General features: G+C 39.4%; 1 protein-coding gene across 1 annotated transcript in view; it reads right to left on the reverse strand.

Annotated features, from left to right (window-relative positions):
* Positions 1 to 23,754, reverse strand: part of LOC118765935 — a 43,900-nt gene extending 20,146 nt beyond the window's left edge. Inside the window, exons 1-2 of the mRNA XM_036508799.1 lie at positions 23,634 to 23,754; positions 3,793 to 3,990 (exon numbers count right to left, since the gene is read on the reverse strand). Of these exons, the coding sequence (XP_036364692.1) occupies positions 3,793 to 3,973 (181 nt within the window). The 5' untranslated portion in view covers positions 3,974 to 3,990; positions 23,634 to 23,754. The remainder of the gene's footprint in view (positions 1 to 3,792; positions 3,991 to 23,633) is intronic.
* Positions 23,755 to 23,982: the final 228 nt, after the last annotated feature.

A 23,982-nucleotide genomic window follows, 5' to 3' on the forward strand; every position in this document is an offset into this window, starting at 1 on the left:
CTTACCACACAGCCACTATTATTCATTTAGTTATCACAGTAGAATTAAAATTGAAAGAAAACAAGTATAACAATTTCATATGACATTACAATATAGATGTTATTCTTTCACTTTTGACACATAATACCAAACCAGTGCCAATGTTATTTTGTTTTATCAAAATGAAAAAAATTACATGCTGACACTCACAGGGTCTGATACTATTACCTTGTAGAAGTTGATTTGATTTGGTTGAGCTGTTTGAGAATGCATAGGGAACAGACAGATAAACAGACAAAGAATGTTATATATATAGACAAGGAAGTCGATTTGTAAACAGAACTTACAAGCCCCATTTGAGCGTATATATCCTCTAGAAGAAAATAGCTTTTGCTACTTTAGGAGAGTTTTTTTCTAATGCATGACTGCTAAGTGGTACTGTTGAAATGTCATTAATTAGTAATAAAGGCTTCTCAGCTGTATGTGGCCCATAGCAGTCATACTTGTGCCTGCATGACCACATGAACGTTTTCTGACAGAGGGAGAAATGTGAATAGTGTATTTAAATAGACAGAGTTCAAAAAGCTTAAAATAAGGAAAGTAATGTTGTAGGGAGAATGTACAAATACTGTAAAGATAAAGATATTTACACACAACAAAATTGAAATGCACTGAAGTCAATTTTTGGCAGATGTGGCAAAACTGAATTTAAACGCACTGGGTAAACAAAAATTAAAGATAAGTAAGCTATTTTCCAGGGAGAACGCACAAAAACCATAACAACAGAGATTTTTACATATGACTAATTGAAATACATGGAAGGCAATTTGTAGACAGAAGTTAGTGTGTGAGTGAGTTAAAGAGAGGGAGAGAGAGTGAAAGAAAAAGACATAGAAAAGAGAGGAACTATTACAGAGGGTGAGAGAGAATATGTGTAAGCAAGAGAAACAGAGAATGAGAAAAAAGAGGGAAGAGAGAAATAAACAGAGAGAGAACCAGTTGAAAACTGCAGAAGCTTTTAGAGAGATTCGTGTAAAACACCATTTTCCCCCTGTTTCTCTCTTTACACAGGAGCTCTGGGCGAAATGTTATAGTGCATGACCATCCTTGGCGCATAAGTAATGTGTGTGTAAAGTTTGGTGGAAGTCTATTTCACTGGCTAATTGTTGTATAGAGTGTGTCTTGTGTTTGTATATTAGTTTGTTTAGGTTGTATTATAGAATCGATAGTATGTTGCATAGGATGTGGGCTGTTCCTTGCAGGGCTATTTTTTGAAAAGTACGTAGTGTTCAGGACCCAGTTATTATTATTGTTATTATTATTATTCTATGTTTGGCTTTTGCTTTGCTTTTCTACAAGTTGACTCACCCAGAAACCTTAAGAGACAACAATTTTGAAGTTCATGCTGGTGTTATAACTAGTGTGCCATATTTTTGGTTTTGCACAGAGAATTGTTCTTGAGAATGTCTAAGAAAACACAAGAAAATTATGAGTTTGTTTTAAAAATATATTTGATAATAGGATGATATTCTGATGTTAAAGTGACAGTAAAAGGTGTTTGCTGTTATGTACATTTAAATGTATTTTCACACTGTTTACGGATTAAAATGTTTTAGGGAATTACATAGGCAATATTTTATGTAGGATATGGGCAGTTCTCATGAGCACTATTTTTTAAATTTCTTCCATCTTGGGATTTTTTGGTATCAGAGAAAGGTAGCAATCAGATCTTTTTGCTATTGCTCCTTGGGTACCTGTGACAATAGGTATTGTTTTAGTCTTGAAGTTCCACACTTTGCCAATTTCTATTTCAAGATCTTTGTACTTTGTCTTGTTACTGCATTATTCCTCTATTATCACCTGCACAGGTGCCCCACCTGGCACCTGTGCAGGTGGCACGTAAAAAGCACCCACTACACTCACGGAGTGGTTGGCGTTAGGAAGGGCATCCAGCTGTAGAAACATTGCCAGATTAGACTGGAGCCTGGTGCAGCCTTCTGGCTTCCCAGAACCCCGGTCGAACCGTCCAACCCATGCTAGCATGGAGAACGGACGTTAAACGACGATGATGATCAAATCCATAATCAGTAGAACCTACCCTTTTAGTAGAACCCCCTGTACAGATAGGAACTGTACTGTGTCTAGATTTAGCCCACAAACAAACTGTAAAGCCAGAAATGTAGTCTATAGTATAAGATGTATAGAGGGACAATGCAGTAACAAGACAACGATGTACATAGGGTAAATGGCATGGAGCATAGGAGAGCGGATAAATGAAACATTGGAGAGAACTTAAGGAAGGAAAGAGCTCATCGATTCTATACCAACATGCCGAGCAGGAACACAGGGGCTCAATCAACAACATAGAAGTTAAAATCTTGTCCACACATAGAACAGACGCAACAATCAGACAAATTACGGAAGCTACACACATAATAGGAGATAAACCTAGCCTGAATAGGAAACTAGAATGGAACACTAGCACACACCACAACATATGACAGAAGAGGATCCCCATAAACTGGTTACAATATAAACAAAACTGAAAACATAATAAATAAGATAAAATACACAGATAAATAAACAAATGGAAGTAAATAACTATATACATTTTTATTATTATGATTATTATTATTATTATTATTATTCTTATACATAATAATAATAATAATAATAATAATAATAATAATAATAAGTAGGTGTAAACACATAAACAAAATAAACAAAAACAAATTATATGAATGTGTATAAACAGGCGATATAAATATTACAGGCACTCCCCCCACACACACACTAACTAAACATAGACACACATAGGGGTATACGCATGTGCAAATGAAGACACATACAATAGGAATACAAAATACAAAATGGCTGACCGTTAGTAAGGAGAGACACACAAATAAGAAAGAAGAAAGCAAAGGTCCACTGATGAGGTCACAGAAGTGTGATGATAGAACTCTGGCTGAAATAAGAATAAGATTAATGTAAAAAATAAATAACGCTGATATATAGTGTGTGTGTTTTTATTGGCTAAACTGACAAAATGACCATTCCAAAATACAACAATATCTGTTTCAACACACGATTTCACATCAAAAATCTTGCACAACAAATATATAAATGTAATAATTGCTTCTATTATTATATTTATTTATGTATTACCCCCAGGATGCTAAACATAGAGGAGAAAAACAAAGGGATTAAGTTGATTACATTGATCCCAGTGCATAACTGGTACTTGCTTAATCGATACTGAAAGATAAAGTCGACCTCAGCAGAATTTGAACTCAGAACATAACGGCAGAAAAAATACTGCCAAGCATTTTGCCCGGTGTGCTAACGATTCTGTCAGCTCACCACCTTGTTTCTATTATTATATTGCAAATCTATGATCTGACACATGACATTCATTTTATGTTTGTTTGTTTTTTTTCTATGCTATTGTGGGTATTTGAGGGAGCAATATAAAGCAGGATGCCCTTTCTCTCACCAACCCATAACTACTTCCCAAATAAAGAATATCTTCCCCATAATTATTTCCCAAATAAACAATATATTTAGCAATAGAGAGACAACTCCAAGCATGTTTCAGTGATGAGACCTCTTCATTATGATCCTATCAAACTATTCAACACATTCCATTATAGAAAATTGATGATGGTGACAGTGGTGATGGTTGACATTGCTTATATTAATCTAATGTGTTCACAGTAACTACATACAAATTGTCCAACCTATGCAAGCATGGACAACAGACTTTTTGACGATGTCTGTAAATGATTTCATGAAATAAAGAATATTTCTTCTAACCTTTTTCCGATTCAAATGTGATAATAACTTCCCCAGAATCTTGGATCCGTCCTTGGATTCCTTTAATAGGTCCTCCACTTGATCTCCTCTTGTTCTCAAAATAAGACTGAATGGCTTCCAAACGGAAATCAGTTGGGACTCCTGACACCAATATCGTTCTGCCCTCTTCATCTCCTCCCATATTCGAGACAGATATTCCTGCAAAATAAAACCAAGATTTAATGCTAGACAAATACAAGTTACTCACCATCCATGTAACAATACTGTGCTATCCACATCATAAACATCCACTTAACATGCCTGATGTAAACCTGAAATACATGTAGCCTTCAAACAGTCCAGATATGCTAGAAGTAACAGCCAAAGTTTTTCAAAAGTTCACCCAGTTATTTTTAAAATAGACAGCTTACCACATGGAGTAAAGGCTGCAAAGTCATTCAGATAAGCAATCTCTTGAATCAACCTAGCAAAACCTAATTCCCCATTTTACATCATTCATATTTCACTCCTATAGCTCATTTACTATCTATCTATCATTATTATTATCATTATTGTTACCATCATCATCATTATTATTATTATCATCTATATATGTTTGTATGTATTTATTTTCATGGATGTTCGTATGTATGTATTTGTATGTATGTATCTATTTATCTGCCCAGTCGAAATCGACTCTCGGTCACTCGTTGGATCAGTGTCCTCCAGTCAGTTCTATCCTGGGCCGCTTCTTTCAGATTGGCTATGTCCATTCCAGTATCCCTCTTGATGATGTCAAGCCAGCAGGTTCTTGGTCGGCCTCTTCCTCTCTTGCCACTGACCATTCTGAGCATGATGTCCTTCTCCAGGGATTTTCTCCGCATAATATGACCGAAATATGCCAATCTATGCATGGTGATCCTAGCTTCTAGCGACATTTTCGGCTTGATCTGCTTAAGAACTTCTCCATTGGTGACCCTCGCTGTCCATGGAATCCGTAAAAGTCTTCTCCAACACCAAAGCTTGAATGCATTAATTCTCCTCTGGTCAGCTTTCTTTAGTGTCTAGGTCTCGCATCCATATGTTGCTATGTATGTATATTTGTATGTATGTACATATGTATTTATACGTATACAAATACATGTATATCTGTTTATATCTATCTCTCTTCTTCTCTCTCTCTCTCTGTATTTGTTTGGCAGCCTTATATATTAAGATTATCTTTGTACTCATCTTAATTTGTATTTTATTTTATTTATCTATTTATCTATACATAGATATATATATATATATATTTCTATTTATTTATTTCTTTACTGGAATCCACTGCAAGTTTGACCGAACTAAAGAAATCGGTCAAAAAATAATATACGACCCTGGTTATGGTATGGAAATGATAAATTTCAAACCACATCGTTCCCTATGCCATGCTGACTAACATTATTTTCCCTGTATAAAAACTAAATCCATGCAGTACCCAGTATTTGCTTCACAAATTTTTCAAACTTTGAACCCCCATTTTGTGTTTGTTTACAATCTGCGTAAATTTGTTTACGAAGTGATCGCTTCAAACTAGCATTCTGAAAAAAATAAAAGTCTAATGGTTTCACTTCTTAAGAAAGGCTATTCAAAAGTTTAATATAATATAATAAGTAATAAGTAAATACTTATTATATCATATTGAACTTTTTAATACGTTTTAATAAAAAAATAAATGAATAAATAAAAAATTAATTAATTAATTAAGAAAAATAAAAATGAAAATAATAATAATAAATTTAAAAATTAAAAGTTTAAAAATTTATAAATTTAAAATTTTCAAAATAATATAAAAAAATATAAAAATTTATAAATATAAATTAAAAATTTTAAATTTAAATAATTTTATATTTTATATATTTTGTATATTATATTAATTTTATTTATTTCTATGTTTTGGTTTATGTTTTTCACTGTTTGATTTGCCTAATAGTGGTTTTATCTCTAATTTAATTTAGATATATATATATATAGTTGAAATTTACAGGAGGTAGGAGGTATTGTTAGCAGCGTTGTAAGCATAAGCATTATGGTCATTGAATGATGTAGATTTAAGCGGTGTAGCAGAAATATGGATATTCCAGGGGCGGGGTGTCAGCTGAAAGCTGGTCTAGTTTGTCCAAATAGATGGGCTTGCAGGTATAATGGCGGGTACCACCAGCGGGGAAGGGTTCAGACAAAGAGAAAGGAAACAAGCACAAATGCACACAGAAACAAGCATGCACAGACAGCCAAATAGCTTTTACATTTACTTCCCAAGGCCAAGGAAATGGGTAGTTGTTGGCATATTTCTAAACAACGAAAATGGAATTAAATATAGCCGAACCTGGTTGCACTTGTCACAGTAGAGAGATAGAGAAAGAGAGGGAGAGAGGTAGAGAAGGAGGAGAGAGATAGAGAGAGGGGGGCAGGTAGAGAAAGAGAGGGAGAGAGATAGAGAAAGAGAGAGTGCAGGTAATATAGAGAACAACACCATTCGGGAGGAGGAGTTGGCAGAAACGATAATTGCTTACAACGCTGTTAACACTAGCTCCTACCTCCAGTAAGGGCAGCAATCAAACATGCTTGAATGTTTTCAGGTCGAAAGGGAGATCAACGAAACATGCCTAAATGACGAACACCACAACAACCCTCTTCTTTTCAGGCACTAAATAACATCCCTCCTCCCCAAACCTCACTCCACATTACCTTCCCAGTTTTCAGAGTTGGCACTGTCAGTGTTGGCACACTGAAAGGTAGATCTAGTGAGATTGTAGAGATGCTTGAAAGGAGATGGGTTGATGTATGCTGCATACAAGAGGTAAGATGGAGAGGGGCTTCAGCTAGGGTTCTCACAGGCAAGGCACATAGGTATAAGGTCTTCTGGCAAGGTAACATGGATGGTGTAGGGGATGTTGGCATACTCCTTGAAGAGAAATGGGTGGAAAAGGTCATAGAGGTTGTCAGGGTATGCGATAGAGTGCTTAAGATCAGGCTAGCCCTACAGAACAGCACAGCAACAATTATCTCTGCCTACACCCGACATGCGGGGTTACCAAATGATCAGAAGGACCACTTTTATGAAACCCTTCTACAGGCTACCTCAAAGATGAGTGGAAATGACCTCATCTTTGTGGCTAGATACTTTAATGGGCATGTTAGGCAGGTATCTGGAATCTTCACTGGGGTACACGAAGCTACTGGAATTCTGTGATGCATGTAACCTTTTAATCTGCAACACTAACTTCAGGAAGCCAGACTGCCACCTGATAACCTATCAGTCAGGAGATTCCGCTAGCCAAATAGACTTCATCCTCACCAGATAGCAGGATGCAGGGTCGCTCTTAAATACAAAGACCCTCCCGGGTGAAGAATGTATCCCTCAGCATAGGCTAATCATTAGTGACTTTAAGCTTGAAGCCAGAAGGACTCCAAGAAACAGACCAATCCAGAAAAGAAGGATTTGGAAGCTAAAGAACCCTTCACATGGTCAGAGATTTAGGGACATCCTCATCAAGAAATTTGATGAGAGGGAGGAGGAGCTTCAGACGTCGGACATAGAAAGTAGCTAGGAATTCCTACGGGACAGCTTGCTGAGTGCCACTGACCAAGTCTGCAGATGGTGCAAAGTCCCTTCCAGACCCAGAGTTACGTGGTGGTGGAATAGAACGGTAGACAAAGCCATTAGAGCAAAAAAACAGGCCTGGAAAGCCTGGAAGGATGTGGGTAGCAGGGAACTGTACCACGTAGCCAAAAGGGAGGCTGGGAGGCAGGTGTACGTGGCCAAGGGAGAAGTGGAAAAGAAGAAGTTTGCCAAAGTATTTCGGATTGCAAGAGAGTGTGTGAGAGAAAATTGTGATGTCACAGGAAAGAAATGTGTTCGAATGGATGATGGTGCACTTGCTTTTAGTGATTCTGAAAAGAAAGAGGCTTGGAGAAGCCATTATGAGAGACTGCTGAATATGGAGAATGAATGGGAGGAGGAAAGCCTGCCAAATGTTGACCCAGTAGAGGGACCAGATATCCCAATAGACAGTGTCTTGGTAGATAAAGCAATTAAGGGTATGAAGCCAGGAAAAGCCCCTACCTGATCAGGAATCACTGCTAAGATGCTTAAAATATCTGGTGGTGTGGGCTATGGCCTAGTCACCCACATTGTAAACCAGGTAGTTCATAACGGAGTCATACCCAATGACTGGCATAGCAGCACCATAGTCTACTGCTACAAGGGTAAAGGTGATGCTCTAGACAGAAATAACTACAGAGGAATCAAACTGCTGGATCAGGTGATGAAGGTGATAGAGGGGATCATAGCCCATCTCATTAGGGTGAGAGTCTGCTTAGATGAGATACAGTTCGGTTTTGTTCCAGGCAGAAGCACCACTGATGCCATATTCCTGGTTCGACAACTGCAGGAGAAATACCTAGCCAAAGATAAACCCCTATACTTAGCCTTTGTGGACTTGGAGAAAGCCTTTGACAGGGTCCCCCGATCCCTTATCTGGTGGGTGATGTGGAAACTGGAGATAGACAAATGGTTAATAAGGGCTGTACAGGCCCTAAACAGAGATGCTGTTAGTAAGGTTAGGGTTGGCAATGAGTATAGTGAAGAATTCTGGGTAGAAGTAGGGGTCCACCAAGGTTCAGCCCTCAGTCCCCTTTTATTCATCATAGTCCTCCAGACAATAACAGAGGAATTCAAGAGGGGTTGCCCCTGAGAGCTCCTCTATGCTGATGACCTAGCCCTTGTAGCAGAATCACTACTGGAACTAGAGAAGAAATTTCGTGTGTGGAAGCTTGGTTTAGAATCAAAAGGCCTTAGAGTCAATGTAGCAAAGACCAAAGTTCTAGCAAGTAGGAAGGTGAACACATCACACACCCCTTCAGGTAGGTGGCCCTGCTTGATCTGTAGAAAAGGTGTGGGTAGAAACTCCTTAAGATGTACCCAGTGTAAGCTATGGACACATAAGAGGTGCAGCAATATCAAAGGAAGGTTAATAGAAGAAGAAGAAGAAGAAGAAGAAGAAGAAGAAGAAGAAGAAGAAGAAGAAGAAGAAGAAGAAGAAGAAGAAGAAGAAGAAGAAGAAGAAGAAGAAGAAGAAGATTTTATGTTGGGTTTTCTTATATTTAGTCTAATTTCATTAATTTCATATCCTGTGCCATTTTTTCCCTGATCCTCTTTCATTTGATTTAGATTTTTAAATGTTATTCTTTTGGCATGTCTGAATGTTTCTGACGTTTTCAGATGGATATCTGTATGCGTCTGTTTTCTGAAGAACTGAAGCAGCACATAGTATTTTGTCTTACTCATTTTGCGGCAAACAAAACATTTACCATAGAGCCTCTGTGGCAGAGTAACCCAGTTTGTAATCATACGAGAAAATCACTCAACATAGTTTGGTTGTTATCATTTTCATAAGGTCTGTGGGTACAAATTTTGTATACCAATATTGTTGGGAAAGAAAAAGAGTCAAAATTAAATGCAACGTATACATAATTGATTTTTTAAATGACTGAAATAATAAGTAATTAAAAATGAGACGTTTCATGTGAAACAACCTAATACGTATGTGACGAGAACGGCTGGAGGTGAAACTCTTGACAAAAAACAATTAGGTGGCATGTCCAGGATATATAAAAATACACATCTACCATTCAATTAACAGTTCAGAATTATTGCAGCAGATGCAGGGTATTTACAATTTGCTCGTATTTGGTTAATTTACACCACATAAAAACATATTGACATACTATAAATATACAACTGCTTACAAAAACAGAGATTAATGTATATTTTTTTTCTATGTACAAAATTTTTTGTTTCTAATATTAAAAAAAAATATACCCCCAAAGAAAAAATCATAACCTCTCCAGAAACACCTACAAAGCAAGGGGGAGTGCAGAAAACTGAAGGCGAGTGTCTCAAGAGATAAGCAACATGAGATATTCTCAAGATTAGCAAAGGCATGCTGCAGTACATCAGATGGAGTCTCAAGAGGGAAGAAGGGACATGACACTTTCCAAAGAACACCAAACGCATGCTGCAACACATCATATAGGACCTCAAGAGAGAAGGGAGATGAGACTTTCTGAAGATCAGCAAAGGCATTCTGCTGGACATCTGATGGAGTCTCAAGACAGAAAGGAGATGAGACTTTCCCAAGATCAACAAAGGCATTCTGCTGGACATCAGATGGAGTCTCAAGACAGAAAGGAGATGAGACTTTCTGAAGATCAGCAAAGGCATTCTGCTGGACATCAGATGGAGTCTCAAGACAGAAAGGAGATGAGACTTTCCCAAGATCAACAAAGGCATTCTGCTGGACATCAGATGGAGTCTCAAGACAGAAAGGAGATGAGACTTTCTGAAGATCAGCAAAGGCATTCTGCTGGACATCAGATGGAGTCTCAAGACAGAAAGGAGATGAGACTTTCCCAAGATCAGCAGAGGCATTCTGCTGGACATCAGATGGAGTCTCAAGACAGAAAGGAGATGAGACTTTCTGAAGATCAGCAATGGCATTCTGCTGGACATCAGATGGAGTCTCAAGACAGAAAGGAGATGAGACTTTCCCAAGATCAACAAAGGCATTCTGCTGGACATCAGATGGAGTCTCAAGACAGAAAGGAGATGAGACTTTCTGAAGATCAGCAAAGGCATTCTGCTGGACATCAGATGGAGTCTCAAGACAGAAAGGAGATGAGACTTTCTGAAGATCAGCAATGGCATTCTGCTGGACATCAGATGGAGTCTCAAGACAGAAAGGAGATGAGACTTTCCCAAGATCAGCAAAGGCATTCTGCTGGACATCAGATGGAGTCTCAAGACAGAAAGGAGATGAGACTTTCTGAAGATCAGCAAAGGCATTCTGCTGGACATCAGATGGAGTCTCAAGACAGAAAGGAGATGAGACTTTCCCAAGATCAGCAGAGGCATTCTGCTGGACATCAGATGGAGTCTCAAGACAGAAAGGAGATGAGACTTTCCCAAGATCAGCAGAGGCATTCTGCTGGACATCAGATGGAGTCTCAAGACAGAAAGGAGATGAGACTTTCCCAAGATCAGCAAAGGCATTCTGCTGGACATCAGATGGAGTCTCAAGACAGAAAGGAGATGAGACTTACCCAAGATCAACAAAGGCATTCTGCTGGACATCAGATGGAGTCTCAAGACAGAAAGGAGATGAGACTTTCCCAAGATCAGCAGAGGCATTCTGCTGGACATCAGATGGAGTCTCAAGACAGAAAGGAGATGAGACTTTCCCAAGATCAGCAGAGGCATTCTGCTGGACATCAGATGGAGTCTCAAGACAGAAAGGAGATGAGACTTTCCCAAGATCAGCAAAGGCATTCTGCTGGACATCAGATGGAGTCTCAAGACAGAAAGGAGATGAGACTTTCCCAAGATCAGCAGAGGCATTCTGCTGGACATCAGATGGAGTCTCAAGACAGAAAGGAGATGAGACTTTCCCAAGATCAGCAGAGGCATTCTGCTGGACATCAGATGGAGTCTCAAGACAGAAAGGAGATGAGACTTTCCCAAGATCAGCAGAGGCATTCTGCTGGACATCAGATGGAGTCTCAAGACAGAAAGGAGATGAGACTTTCCAAGATCAGCAAAGGCATTCTGCTGGACATCAGATGGAGTCTCAAGACAGAAAGGAGATGAGACTTTCTGAAGATCAGCAAAGGTATTCTGCTGGACATCAGATGGAGTCTCAAGACAGAAAGGAGATGAGACTTTCCAAGATCAGCAAAGGCATTCTGCTGGACATCAGATGGAGTCTCAAGACAGAAAGGAGATGAGACTTTCTGAAGATCAGCAAAGGCATTCTGCTGGACATCAGATGGAGTCTCAAGACAGAAAGGAGATGAGACTTTCTGAAGATTAGCAAAGGCATTCTGCTGGACATCAGATGGAGTCTCAAGACAGAAAGGAGATGAGACTTTCCCAAGATCAGCAAAGGCATTCTGCTGGACATCAGATGGAGTCTCAAGACAGAAAGGAGATGAGACTTTCCCAAGATCAGCAAAGGCATTCTGCTGGACATCAGATGGAGTCTCAAGACAGAAAGGAGATGAGACTTTCCCAAGATCAGCAAAGGCATTCTGCTGGACATCAGATGGAGTCTCAAGACAGAAAGGAGATGAGACTTTCCCAAGATCAGCAAAGGCATTCTGCTGGACATCAGATGGAGTCTCAAGACAGAAAGGAGATGAGACTTTCTGAAGATCAGCAAAGGCATTCTGCTGGACATCAGATGGAGTCTCAAGACAGAAAGGAGATGAGACTTTCCCAAGATCAGCAAAGGCATTCTGCTGGACATCAGATGGAGTCTCAAGACAGAAAGGAGATGAGACTTTCTGAAGATCAGCAAAGGCATTCTGCTGGACATCAGATGGAGTCTCAAGACAGAAAGGAGATGAGACTTTCTGAAGATCAGCAAAGGCATTCTGCTGGACATCAGATGGAGTCTCAAGACAGAAAGGAGATGAGACTTTCTGAAGATCAGCAAAGGCATTCTGCTGGACATCAGATGGAGTCTCAAGACAGAAAGGAGATGAGACTTTCCCAAGATCAGCAAAGGCATTCTGCTGGACATCAGATGGAGTCTCAAGACAGAAAGGAGATGAGACTTTCTGAAGATCAGCAAAGGCATTCTGCTGGACATCAGATGGAGTCTCAAGACAGAAAGGAGATGAGACTTTCTGAAGATCAGCAAAGGCATTCTGCTGGACATCAGATGGAGTCTCAAGACAGAAAGGAGATGAGACTTTCCCAAGATCAACAAAGGCATTCTGCTGGACATCAGATGGAGTCTCAAGACAGAAAGGAGATGAGACTTTCCCAAGATCAACAAAGGCATTCTGCTGGACATCAGATGGAGTCTCAAGACAGAAAGGAGATGAGACTTTCTGAAGATCAGCAAAGGCATTCTGCTGGACATCAGATGGAGTCTCAAGACAGAAAGGAGATGAGACTTTCTGAAGATCAGCAAAGGCATTCTGCTGGACATCAGATGGAGTCTCAAGACAGAAAGGAGATGAGACTTTCCCAAGATCACAAAGGCATTCTGCTGGACATCAGATGGAGTCTCAAGACAGAAAGGAGATGAGACTTTCTGAAGATCAGCAAAGGCATTCTGCTGGACATCAGATGGAGTCTCAAGACAGAAAGGAGATGAGACTTTCCCAAGATCAACAAAGGCATTCTGCTGGACATCAGATGGAGTCTCAAGACAGAAAGGAGATGAGACTTTCTGAAGATCAGCAATGGCATTCTGCTGGACATCAGATGGAGTCTCAAGACAGAAAGGAGATGAGACTTTCCCAAGATCAACAAAGGCCTTCTGCTGGACATCAGATGGAGTCTCAAGACAGAAAGGAGATGAGACTTTCTGAAGATCAGCAAAGGCATTCTGCTGGACATCAGATGGAGTCTCAAGACAGAAAGGAGATGAGACTTTCCCAAGATCAACAAAGGCATTCTGCTGGACATCAGATGGAGTCTCAAGACAGAAAGGAGATGAGACTTTCTGAAGATCAGCAAAGGCATTCTGCTGGACATCAGATGGAGTCTCAAGACAGAAAGGAGATGAGACTTTCTGAAGATCAGCAAAGGCATTCTGCTGGACATCAGATGGAGTCTCAAGACAGAAAGGAGATGAGACTTTCCCAAGATCAACAAAGGCATTCTGCTGGACATCAGATGGAGTCTCAAGACAGAAAGGAGATGAGACTTTCCCAAGATCAGCAAAGGCATTCTGCTGGACATCAGATGGAGTCTCAAGACAGAAAGGAGATGAGACTTTCCCAAGATCAACAAAGGCATTCTGCTGGACATCAGATGGAGTCTCAAGACAGAAAGGAGATGAGACTTTCTGAAGATCAGCAAAGGCATTCTGCTGGACATCAGATGGAGTCTCAAGACAGAAAGGAGATGAGACTTTCTGAAGATCAACAAAGGCATTCTGCTGGACATCAGATGGAGTCTCAAGACAGAAAGGAGATGAGACTTTCCCAAGATCAACAAAGGCATTCTGCTGGACATCAGATGGAGTCTCAAGACAGAAAGGAGATGAGACTTTCTGAAGATCAACAAAGGCATTCTGCTGGACATCAGATGGAGTCTCAAGACAGAAAGGAGATGAGACTTTCCCAAGATCAACAAAGGCATTCTGCTGGAGTCTCAAGACAGAAAGGAGATGAGACTTTCCCAAGATCAGCAAAGGCATTCTGCTGGACATCAGATGGAGTCTCAAGACAGAAAGGAGATGAGACTTTCCCAAGATCAGCAAAGGCATTCTGCTGGACATCAGATGGAGTCTCAAGACAGAAAGGAGATGAGACTTTCCCAAGATCAACAAAGGCATTCTGCTGGACATCAGATGGAGTCTCAAGACAGAAAGAAGATGAGACTTTCTGAAGATCAGCAAAGGCATGCAGCTGCAGCACTTAATGCTGAATCATTAAAACGTTTAGCTCACCAGATTACACAGAGGTTCAATAGAATAGCTCTCAGAATCAGGTCACATACAAATTCGTTCTTCACAACACCTGGAGCTTCTTTCAGATATGATCCATCGCATTCTTATAAAAATGATAATTCTGTCCAAATCGGTGACCTTTCTTGTCATCTGTGCATATATTCTTGTCATTTGTGCAAAGCTTTAACATCTACTCCACAAATGCTTCATGGTCAATGCTTCACTTTCCCACATCACCTGTTTCAACATAACTGCAATATATATGTACAAACTATGCCATTATAATCTTGAGCAATGCCAGGCATCTCTGCTAGTAAGTAATAATATTACTTGAAAATAGTTTTACATTCATTGAGCACATTCAACTTTTCTCATTTTGAATATTTTTTGAAAAGATTAGCACCAAGACACTCGTCTTGATGAGTTCTATCATATGAGCTAAATGAAAACAAAATTTTTACACAAAATCTAAATGCTTAGGTTTTGAATTTGCTTTTAGGCATTATCACTGTTTTCGGCACATTTGGCCCCAATAGTATTTTATTTAAATTTCTTATATATATAATTAGCATCATAGGATTCCTGTAGTCAAGAAAAGTTGAATTTAAATATAGTTTTCTTTTGAAAGAAGAATATTTGGAGTCAAAGTCGATTTCAGTTATTAATCTAAATCTACTGAATATTTTTGCATATAACTAACATAGATAGATTCCTCTCACCAAAATCTATCATACAAGTTAAAATAAAATATAGATTTCTTAAAAAGAAAAATATTTGGTCACAAAGTCGATTTCAGGCGTTATTCTCCTGTTTTTGACCTCACATATTTAACTCAAACTTTTCTTCTACCAAAGCAATTTTCAAGTTTTATAACCGAAAATGTAGCTTAGGATAAGATCAATTTAAAAATGTAAACATCATCTAATTTGGTTAAAAACTGAGTTTGTTATAAAACCTAAAATTAGTTGCAAGTGAGTAAATGTTGACCTTAAGAATATTATTCACTTACCATGTGTGAATGATAAATTTATAACATACACAACATATATATGCGCATACATATGTAACATATATTTCACATACATACATTCATACATACATTCATACATACATATATAAATACATTCATATATGCCTACATACAGACATAACATACATATATAAATTCATAACATACTAGCATACCTACATACACACATACATAACATACATACATACGTAATTGTATATGTACATGATGATGGTGATGATGATGATGATGATGATGATGATGATGATGAAGATGATGATGGCCATCCACTCGTGACCGAGGAAAACCATTCCTGATCTTTAGGAACATTGTGTGCATGAAGCTACCTTGTACTTTACACTTGCAGATCTGTTAGTGACTAACGAGTCCTGTTCTTAACAAACATACAGGACCGCAAACATTGCAGACCAAGTTTTTCCCATTTATTTTCAAGCAGCATGCTTAGATTCTTTATGAAAAGTATGTACGTACATATATACATATACAAGCATACATACATACATATATACACACATACATATATACATACAAGGTTTCTCAAAACCAGACAGGAGAAAGCTAATTCCAAGACTACATATCCAGTCCATCACTGAAACTGTAAAAGTCTGTAAAACTTTCCAGAAGTTTATCATTTAAATATATATGAGCATGTCTAGATATGTAACTATATGCATGAGAATTCATACATAAAATAAAACATACAAATATGCACATACATACATATATACAGACACAACAACCAAAACTACCCTGTTGTTGATGTTGAAATTCCAATAAAGGAACCTTGGATTTAGGTTAGAAACTGGTTCTTTCTCCATTGGTAAGAAATCTTGAAATAAACTGAATTATGATATACATACATACATGATGGTCATCCACTTGTGACCGAGAAAGGCCATTGCAGAAAAAGAAAGGAAAAAGAGAAGAAAAACTGCCTTCTGTTGTTAAATGCTTTTAAAGAAGAAGAGAGAAAAAAAGAACTGTCTTATTAGATGGTTATTTTTTTTAAAAAAGATTTACTTTGACCATATGCAACGGTTTTGTTTTGTTGTAGGTGGCTTTTCTGGCTTCTTCACTGATTCTTCTTCTATTCTGAACAGTTTGATTTGCTAAGCGTTTTGCACATGAGGTTTACTGAACCAGCAAAACTTTTCCATTGAACTCTCAGACATGTCTTGCAAGTTCATAATTTAACTTTTACACACCCACGTCAAACTCTACTGCTTAATTCTAAGAGGCCAGATAACATCGGATTGTTGAAACGGTTATTGGCATTAATGATATGGTCGAAAGGAATTACCAACTAGACGAAATTTGTGTTATAACAAATGACTAGCAGTATAGCCTGGCTTTGCTCAGGGCTAAGGATTATTAAGCTAATCAAGCTCTTTATTTCAAAGCAAACAAAGTAACATCGACGTCAAATTTGAGTGAAATCTGTTGAAATTGGTAAACTTTCGGTTGAAATTTTGCAGACAATTTGATTGGGAAATCCCATAAAGAATCGGTTTAACAATTTTTTCCCCTCATCTTTTTTTTTTTTTTTTTCGTTTTTGGAGAACTTAAAGCATTCAAAGATCCAATGAGTCCTAAGTAATGTTGGCATCAAGTTTGAACAAAATACATCAAAATTGGTATACATTATCGTTGAAAAGAACCAGATCTCTCCTGTCGAAAATATGAACAGTTTCAAAACATTGTTTACAAAATGCAAATTTGTAAACATCCAGACGTAAGTTTTGTAAGTGGAATAGAGAGGCCTACCTTCTCCCGCAGAGATGTGAGAGTCAGATCTCTCCTTTCGAAAACATGAACAGTTTTGAAACATTGTTTACAAAATAATAGCTGATCGTTTGCGAAGGAGCGTGTCTACAGTCAACACTTAGGTCTTTTGCTCTGGTAACCTCTGCTTTCTCCCATGTTCACACACAACCAGCTATATATCGCTATAAGTAGAGCAACGGATTCAGCTAATTTGGAAATTAGTTGTAGAGAAACGGAGAAAATATCGTTTATATTGTGTATATATATTGTTACGGAATCACCCGTCGTCGCCCGTCCCGAACGGCTCACACAAGTTCCGCCACGGAACCCAAAGAGGCGGAGAGAGGAGATACAGATAGATACTGCCACAACCTCAACAGCACAGAGATACAGAGGCACAACCCGAGATACAACCCAAAGAGGCAAGGCAACAACTGGCAACACTGGCTTATATTCAAACAACAGTTTATACGACAATTACAATTGTTACAACATCAAGATACATCAAAGCATGCACGTGACTACTCAATACATAATACAACAGCATTTCAAGAGTACAACTCAAAGCATAATACAACATCATGTAACAATTCAAGAGTACACGTCCCAAGACAACAGTTCTTTAAAGTCTCTTCCTAAACATCACAATCAACAAGTCCTTTACTCTTCTTCTTCACAATGTCCTTTATCGACCACATCGACAGAGTCCTTGACTGTTCTTTTTCTCTTACTGTTCAATACACCGTGACATATATCAATGCACAAACACATACCTCAATTCCTAATTGAATCTGCCAGTGTCCCATTCCTCTCAATACTGCTAATTCCTCTGAATACTGCTAATTCCCTTCTGTGCCGCCAAGCTTTCTCGCATCCAACTTGCTCCTAAGAATTCCAACGCTTGCTCCTTAAATCCAAGATCCATCTGTCTTCTTCGAGGACCGGCCAGCGACTGCCAGATCCGTCTGTGTTCTTCGACGACCGCTCAACGACTGCCCAGAACCTCACTTCCTTGTCCTGACTTCCACTCCCTCATCTCCCTCTGTTCTACCACCTATAGTCTTTCTATTTGCTATCTGATTCCTTACTCTCTCTATATCGCCTCAATCTTTTACCCTCTCCATCTGTCCCTTTAGCCTTATACTCTATCTCTATTTGCTCTCACCCCTTAATCTGTCTTCCTCTTTACTTCTTCAAGGGGTGCTCAGAATGACCTCCAATCGACCGCACAAGGTCAGAAAGGTCCCTCCAAAACCCATTAGTCTTCCGTGAACAAAAGACTGTCACTTTTCTACTAGACATGCCGGAACCATAATTCCAATGTGGGTCACCGGGAAATGCACCAGCTAAACCGTAACAATATATATATATACATACATATATATATATATATATATATATATATATATATATATATGATTGATTGATTGATTGATTGATTGATTCTAGTTTCAGCTTATGAGCTGTGGCCATGCTGGGGCACCGCCATTTGGTGTTGCTACTTGGTTTCACTTCATGGAGGCTTTCTAGCAACTGCTATTTGGTGCATGAGAGAGTTCGATGCAGCTGCCCTCATCTGCCCCTCCTGCCGTGAAGTTGGTTCATCTGGGACACCTGACAAGAAGAGATCCAGCTTCATTTTAAAGACATTTGTATCCACCCCATGCAGGTCTCTCAGGTTCTTCGGGAGGATATTGAAGAGCTGTGGGCCTCGGAAGCCCAGGCTATCACAGAATCTTGTCCTACATCTTGATGGCAGGTTTGGAGTCCTAGGCACCACGCAGTGGCGCCCAGTTCTGGCATTTGAATAACTCTCGATGCCAAAGTTCAGGACACTTCCCTCCAGGATATTCCATATGTATATTATGGCATATCTTTCCCGCCTACACTCCAGGGAATATAATTTTAATCTCTTGAGTCTTTCTCAGTAGCTTACATTCTGCATAGAGGCTATCTTCTTTGTGTAGCTTCGTTGGATCGCCTCAAGTTCTGTGATCAACTTGACACTGGATGGTGACCATAGCTGAGAGCAATAGTCAAAGTGGCTTAGGACAAGTGTCTTCCAGAGGACCATCATGGTTTCTTGTTCTCTTGTTCTAAAGGTTCTAAGAATCCATCCAGCCAGCCGTCTACATTTCATTGTCAGTTTAGCAACATGTACATGAAAGGTCGCGTCATCACTCATGTGAATACCCAGGTCACGCACTGATTGTGCCTCTGGGATTGCAATCCCTCCGGGTCCAGTGTATTCATTGGGTATTGCATTCAGTTTTGCATGCTGATAGTATAAAGCTTGAAACTTTCCAGCATTGAACTGCATGCTATTCTTTTCAGCCCACTTGTATATTTCGTCCAGCTCACATTGCAGGTGTTTAGTGTCCTCAGGGTTCTGTATTGCCTGTGAAACTTTTGTATCATCTGCATAACTTGTGATCGTGGCTCTCTGCGTGCTGAGGGCATGTCTGAGAGGGCCATTATGAACAGTAGTGGTCCCAGAACAGTGCCCTGCGGAACACCGCTCACTATTTGTGTGTTAATGGAGGTGGCCCCATTGGCTACTACCACCTGACTTCTATCCTTCAGAAAGTCATGAAGCCATTCTCCCAGTTTTCCAACTATGTTGAGATCACACAGTTTGTGACATATCATTCCATGATCGACTTTATCAAAGGCCTTTGCAAAGTCGAGATATATCACTTCCACATTTGAGTGGTTGAGCAGCCGTTTCAGCACCCAGTCATAGTGTTGTAGGAGCTGAGTTAAATAGCTTCTCCCTGGTCGGAAACCATGTTGGGTGTCGGGCAGCAAGTCATTCTCTTCAAGGAAGGTGATCAGCTTCCTTCTGACTATTCGTTCCATGACCTTGCTGATGTGTGAGGTCAGAGAGATAGGTCTATAGTTCTTGGCTTCCGCTCTGCTACCTCCTTTATGAATGGGGCATATTTTACCTTCCTTCAGTTTTCCTGGAAGTTTGCCAGCTGCAAGGAAGCTCTGAAAGAGGAACTGCAGTGGTCTTGCTAGGACTCTCTTACATGCTTTTAGGAGGATTGCCGGGAATCCATCGGGGCCAGTAGCTGAGTCTGTTTTCATTTCATCTATAGCCTTGGTTACATCGTCTTCCTTTATATCGATGTAATCTATCGTCGCCGCCTCTGATTTTATATCTGCAGTGGTAAAAAAGTCTGTTGGATTGGTGATTTGGAGATGCCCAAGGGGTGGAGTGAAAACACTCTTGAATTGCTCATTCAGTATTTCACTTACCCTCATTGGTTTTCCTGTAAGTGTGCCATCCTTTTCGAGGAGTGGCCCTATTCTACAGTGCACTGTAGCTGTTTCTTTGGCATACCTGTAGAAAGCTCTGGGGTTAGATTTTATGTTTTCTATAGCCCAGGCTTCTTTGTCTGCTCTTTCTTTTTCATGGGAGAGTTGCAGACATTTTTCGATTTCCAACAGTTTTATTTTTAGGCGGGACTTTTCACTGCTTTCAATCTGTTTGTTTAGGCGATTTGAAAATTTCGTACGCCGTCTCATTAAAATTTTCCTCTCTCTGGGGATTTTGTTCTTGTGTACAGTGGCCTTTCTCTCTGGGACACATTTGTAGCATATGGCTTGCATTACAGACATGAATTGTTGAAGTTTCACGTCGATGTCTGGCGAGGAGAGACATTTAGGCCAGTTTTGTTTGAGGATCTCTTTCTCAATTTGTTTCCAGTTTGCCTTATGGTAGTTCAAGCTGAAAGATTTTGAGGGTTTCTTGTAGGCTGCATGTCCGTGCTCTCTTTTGGCCCATACATGGTCAGCTCTATCATGTTGTGATCCGAGAGTAGTGTCGGTGTCACTTTCACATTATGGATGAGATCCATGTCATTTGTGAAGCAGAGATCCAGTGTGTTACCTGCCCTGGTTGGTTGGAGTATTACCTGCTCCATGTACAGGGTGTTGATGAGGTTCAGGAGGGACCTTGCCTGTCCTCATTCACATCTTGTCATTCCTGGGAGAGAAAGGCCCTCGGGCCATCTGACATTGGGCAGATTGAAGTCTCCCATAAGAAGCACACCTATGTGTTGTTCTAATGTGGTTAGAATTTCTTCTATTTTTATAAGGCAGTCTTCAAACTTGCCCACATGGCTTGGGGCATCTGGAGGGCGATATGTAGCACACACAACTACATCAAGTTGCCTAATATGTACAATTAGTGTGTCACACACCGAGTTTGAGTATGACAAGAGGACCTGGGGGATAAGAGGACAAGGACCTGGGGGACAAGAGTATGACAAGAGGACCTGACAAGAGGACCTGACAAGAGGACCTATATATATATATATATATATATATACGGGCAACACACACACATTGCATACGTATGTTTTGTATGCATACATGCTCGTGTGTGTGTGACTGAAGCCATTCACACATACATACATACATACATAACAACAGCTGTCTGTTTTTGCCTGTCAATCACTCAGTAAAAAGGCGAAATTTTAAAAATCTGTTATCTCCCTCTCTCTCTCTCTCTCTCTCTATCTATCTATCTCCTTCTCCTACCCTCTCTTTACACCATCGCTAGAAGGGGACTTAACTCATGTTTGTAAACAATGGTGGATTTCTCCGCCGTGAAAATTGTTAAGTTATGGTCGAAAATTTATTTTTACCACTATTCACAAGTGCCTCGGAGGAAAATAATTTGACGAAAATGCAGCTAGGATCATGACAAATGTTCTCCTAAAGTTGGAGCGACATGCGTGCTAATTTGTTGACATGCATAAATTACATTCGTGTACACACACACACATATCCTGCCTTTTATATATATATATACAGATATGGATTCAACTATCCGGTTCCTGGTATATTTAGGATTAATCCACAATTCCTTAGAGTGCTATAACCAAGCTATGGTCTTGGTAAAGCAGTGTCAAGTCTCTGAAGGGAAGATGTGAAAGTGTTCTGTATGCAAATGGTTTCGGTGTATTAGTCGGGAGTCCTTTTTCTCTGGTTCCCATCTATCACTAAATCGTCTTACAAAATTGATGTACAGGTGGGCTGAAATTGATTGCAAGCAGTGTACTGTTATGTGACAGGTTAAGATGTCTAGTGAAGCCATAGTAAACTGGTACAATTACTTTCAAGATATCTGTGCCATGAGGTGCATTCAAAATCTCATGCATATTGGAGGGGTTGTGGTGGAGATTGATGAATCCAAATTTATGCACAGGAAGTACCACAATGGCCAATATTGGATTGGTCACTGGGTTGTAGGAATGGTTGAATACCACAGTCTGAGATGTATTTTAGTTCCTGTACCAGACAGAAGTGCTGCCACATTGCTACCCATAATTGATAGCCATGTCCTTCCAGGAACTAGGTTGGCAAGCTTACAACCAGCTCCAAAACCATTCTACAGTCAATCACAGTTTCAATTTCGTAGACCCAAACGACGCTTCAGTTCATTTATCAAAAACAAATACTGCAACAGGCACGGAATTTCTGATGCTCTATTTTCAACATATCTTCAGGAGTTTTGTTGGCGACATTACCACAGCTCAAATACTGGCGATTCATTGGTTAAAATTCGAAGAATTAAACTACGTTAAACTTACAAATTACAAATTTATCAAAAAACCCAAGTGAAAATAATGTTTTCTTTTGACACATTCTACCAGTATACGAAGTTTCAAATTGTTTAGTTAACTAGAAATTGTGTTGAAAACTGCCGTTCAAAAGGAAAAGATCCCAACTAGGAAGCAATGACAGATAAAATATCCAAATCGAAAGAATGCCGAATGCCCATTTAAATGTGTGTGTGTGTGTGTGTGTGTGTGTGTGTGCGCGGGTGTGTGCGTGCGTGTGTGTGTGTACGCGCGCGTGTGTGTGTCTGTGTATGTGTGCGTGTGGGCGTACAGATATGCAAGTGTATGCATATAGTTCTGTGATGCAAATGATCTTATGATCTGTAATACTAACTTCAGGAAACCTCCAAGTCACCTGTCCACTTACTAATCTGGTGGTTACACTAGTCAGATTGACTACATTCTCACCAGGTAATGAGAAAGACGGTTACTTATAAATATGTGGAGGACATCTGAAGGTTCCTACATGACAACCTGTTGGGGGCTACCGTCCAGATCTGTGGCTGGTGCAAAGTCACCTTACGACCTAAGGTGACATGGTGGTGGAACAATGTAAGTTGACAGGGTCATTAAGGAAAGAAACAGGCATGGAAGGACTTAAATTTCGTTTTGAATCTCAGCCACGAAAATAAAATATATGTGTGGGTGCGTGTGTATGTTTATATTTATATATAATGTATGTTAGTGTGTATGTGTGCAGACACACAACCTTTTTATTACCCTAAATTCCGATACAGCCATAATCTACCCCATCGGAAAGGTATTTGTGGAAAATTTCACTTGGAAATACGTACGTACACACACACACACACATTCTGAAAACGGAGAAGAAACAACAAATCCACGTAGTAATAATGTAAAGGAAAAGCATTGAAAGCGATTTTGTGAAATATTTGTAAAGCAATGGAGAGATGTAAAACGAAAACTTACCTCGTAACAACTCTGAGTAAAACTGAAACTTGAATAATCTTTATCTAATCGTTTTTAAGCTGTCGATTGGTTTAACAACAACTTTGTATGACATCAATGGTTTTCCCAGAAAATACACTTACCCTCTGCCCTCTTTTATACAATTTATTTTCCAAGAAAACTTTGTGAGAAGTTTATCATTATCTTCCGAGAAAAAACACTTACCCTCTGCCCTCTTTTATACAATTTATTTTCCAAGAAAACTTTGTGAGAAGTTTATCATTATCTTCCGAGAAAAACCACTTCCCTCTGCCCTCTTTTACACAATTTATTTTCCAAGAAAACTTTGTGATAAAGTTTTATTATTATC

The sequence above is a fragment of the Octopus sinensis genome, linkage group LG1, assembly GCF_006345805.1.
Source record: "Octopus sinensis linkage group LG1, ASM634580v1, whole genome shotgun sequence".
In the NCBI taxonomy this organism is placed as follows: Eukaryota; Metazoa; Mollusca; class Cephalopoda; order Octopoda; family Octopodidae; genus Octopus; species Octopus sinensis.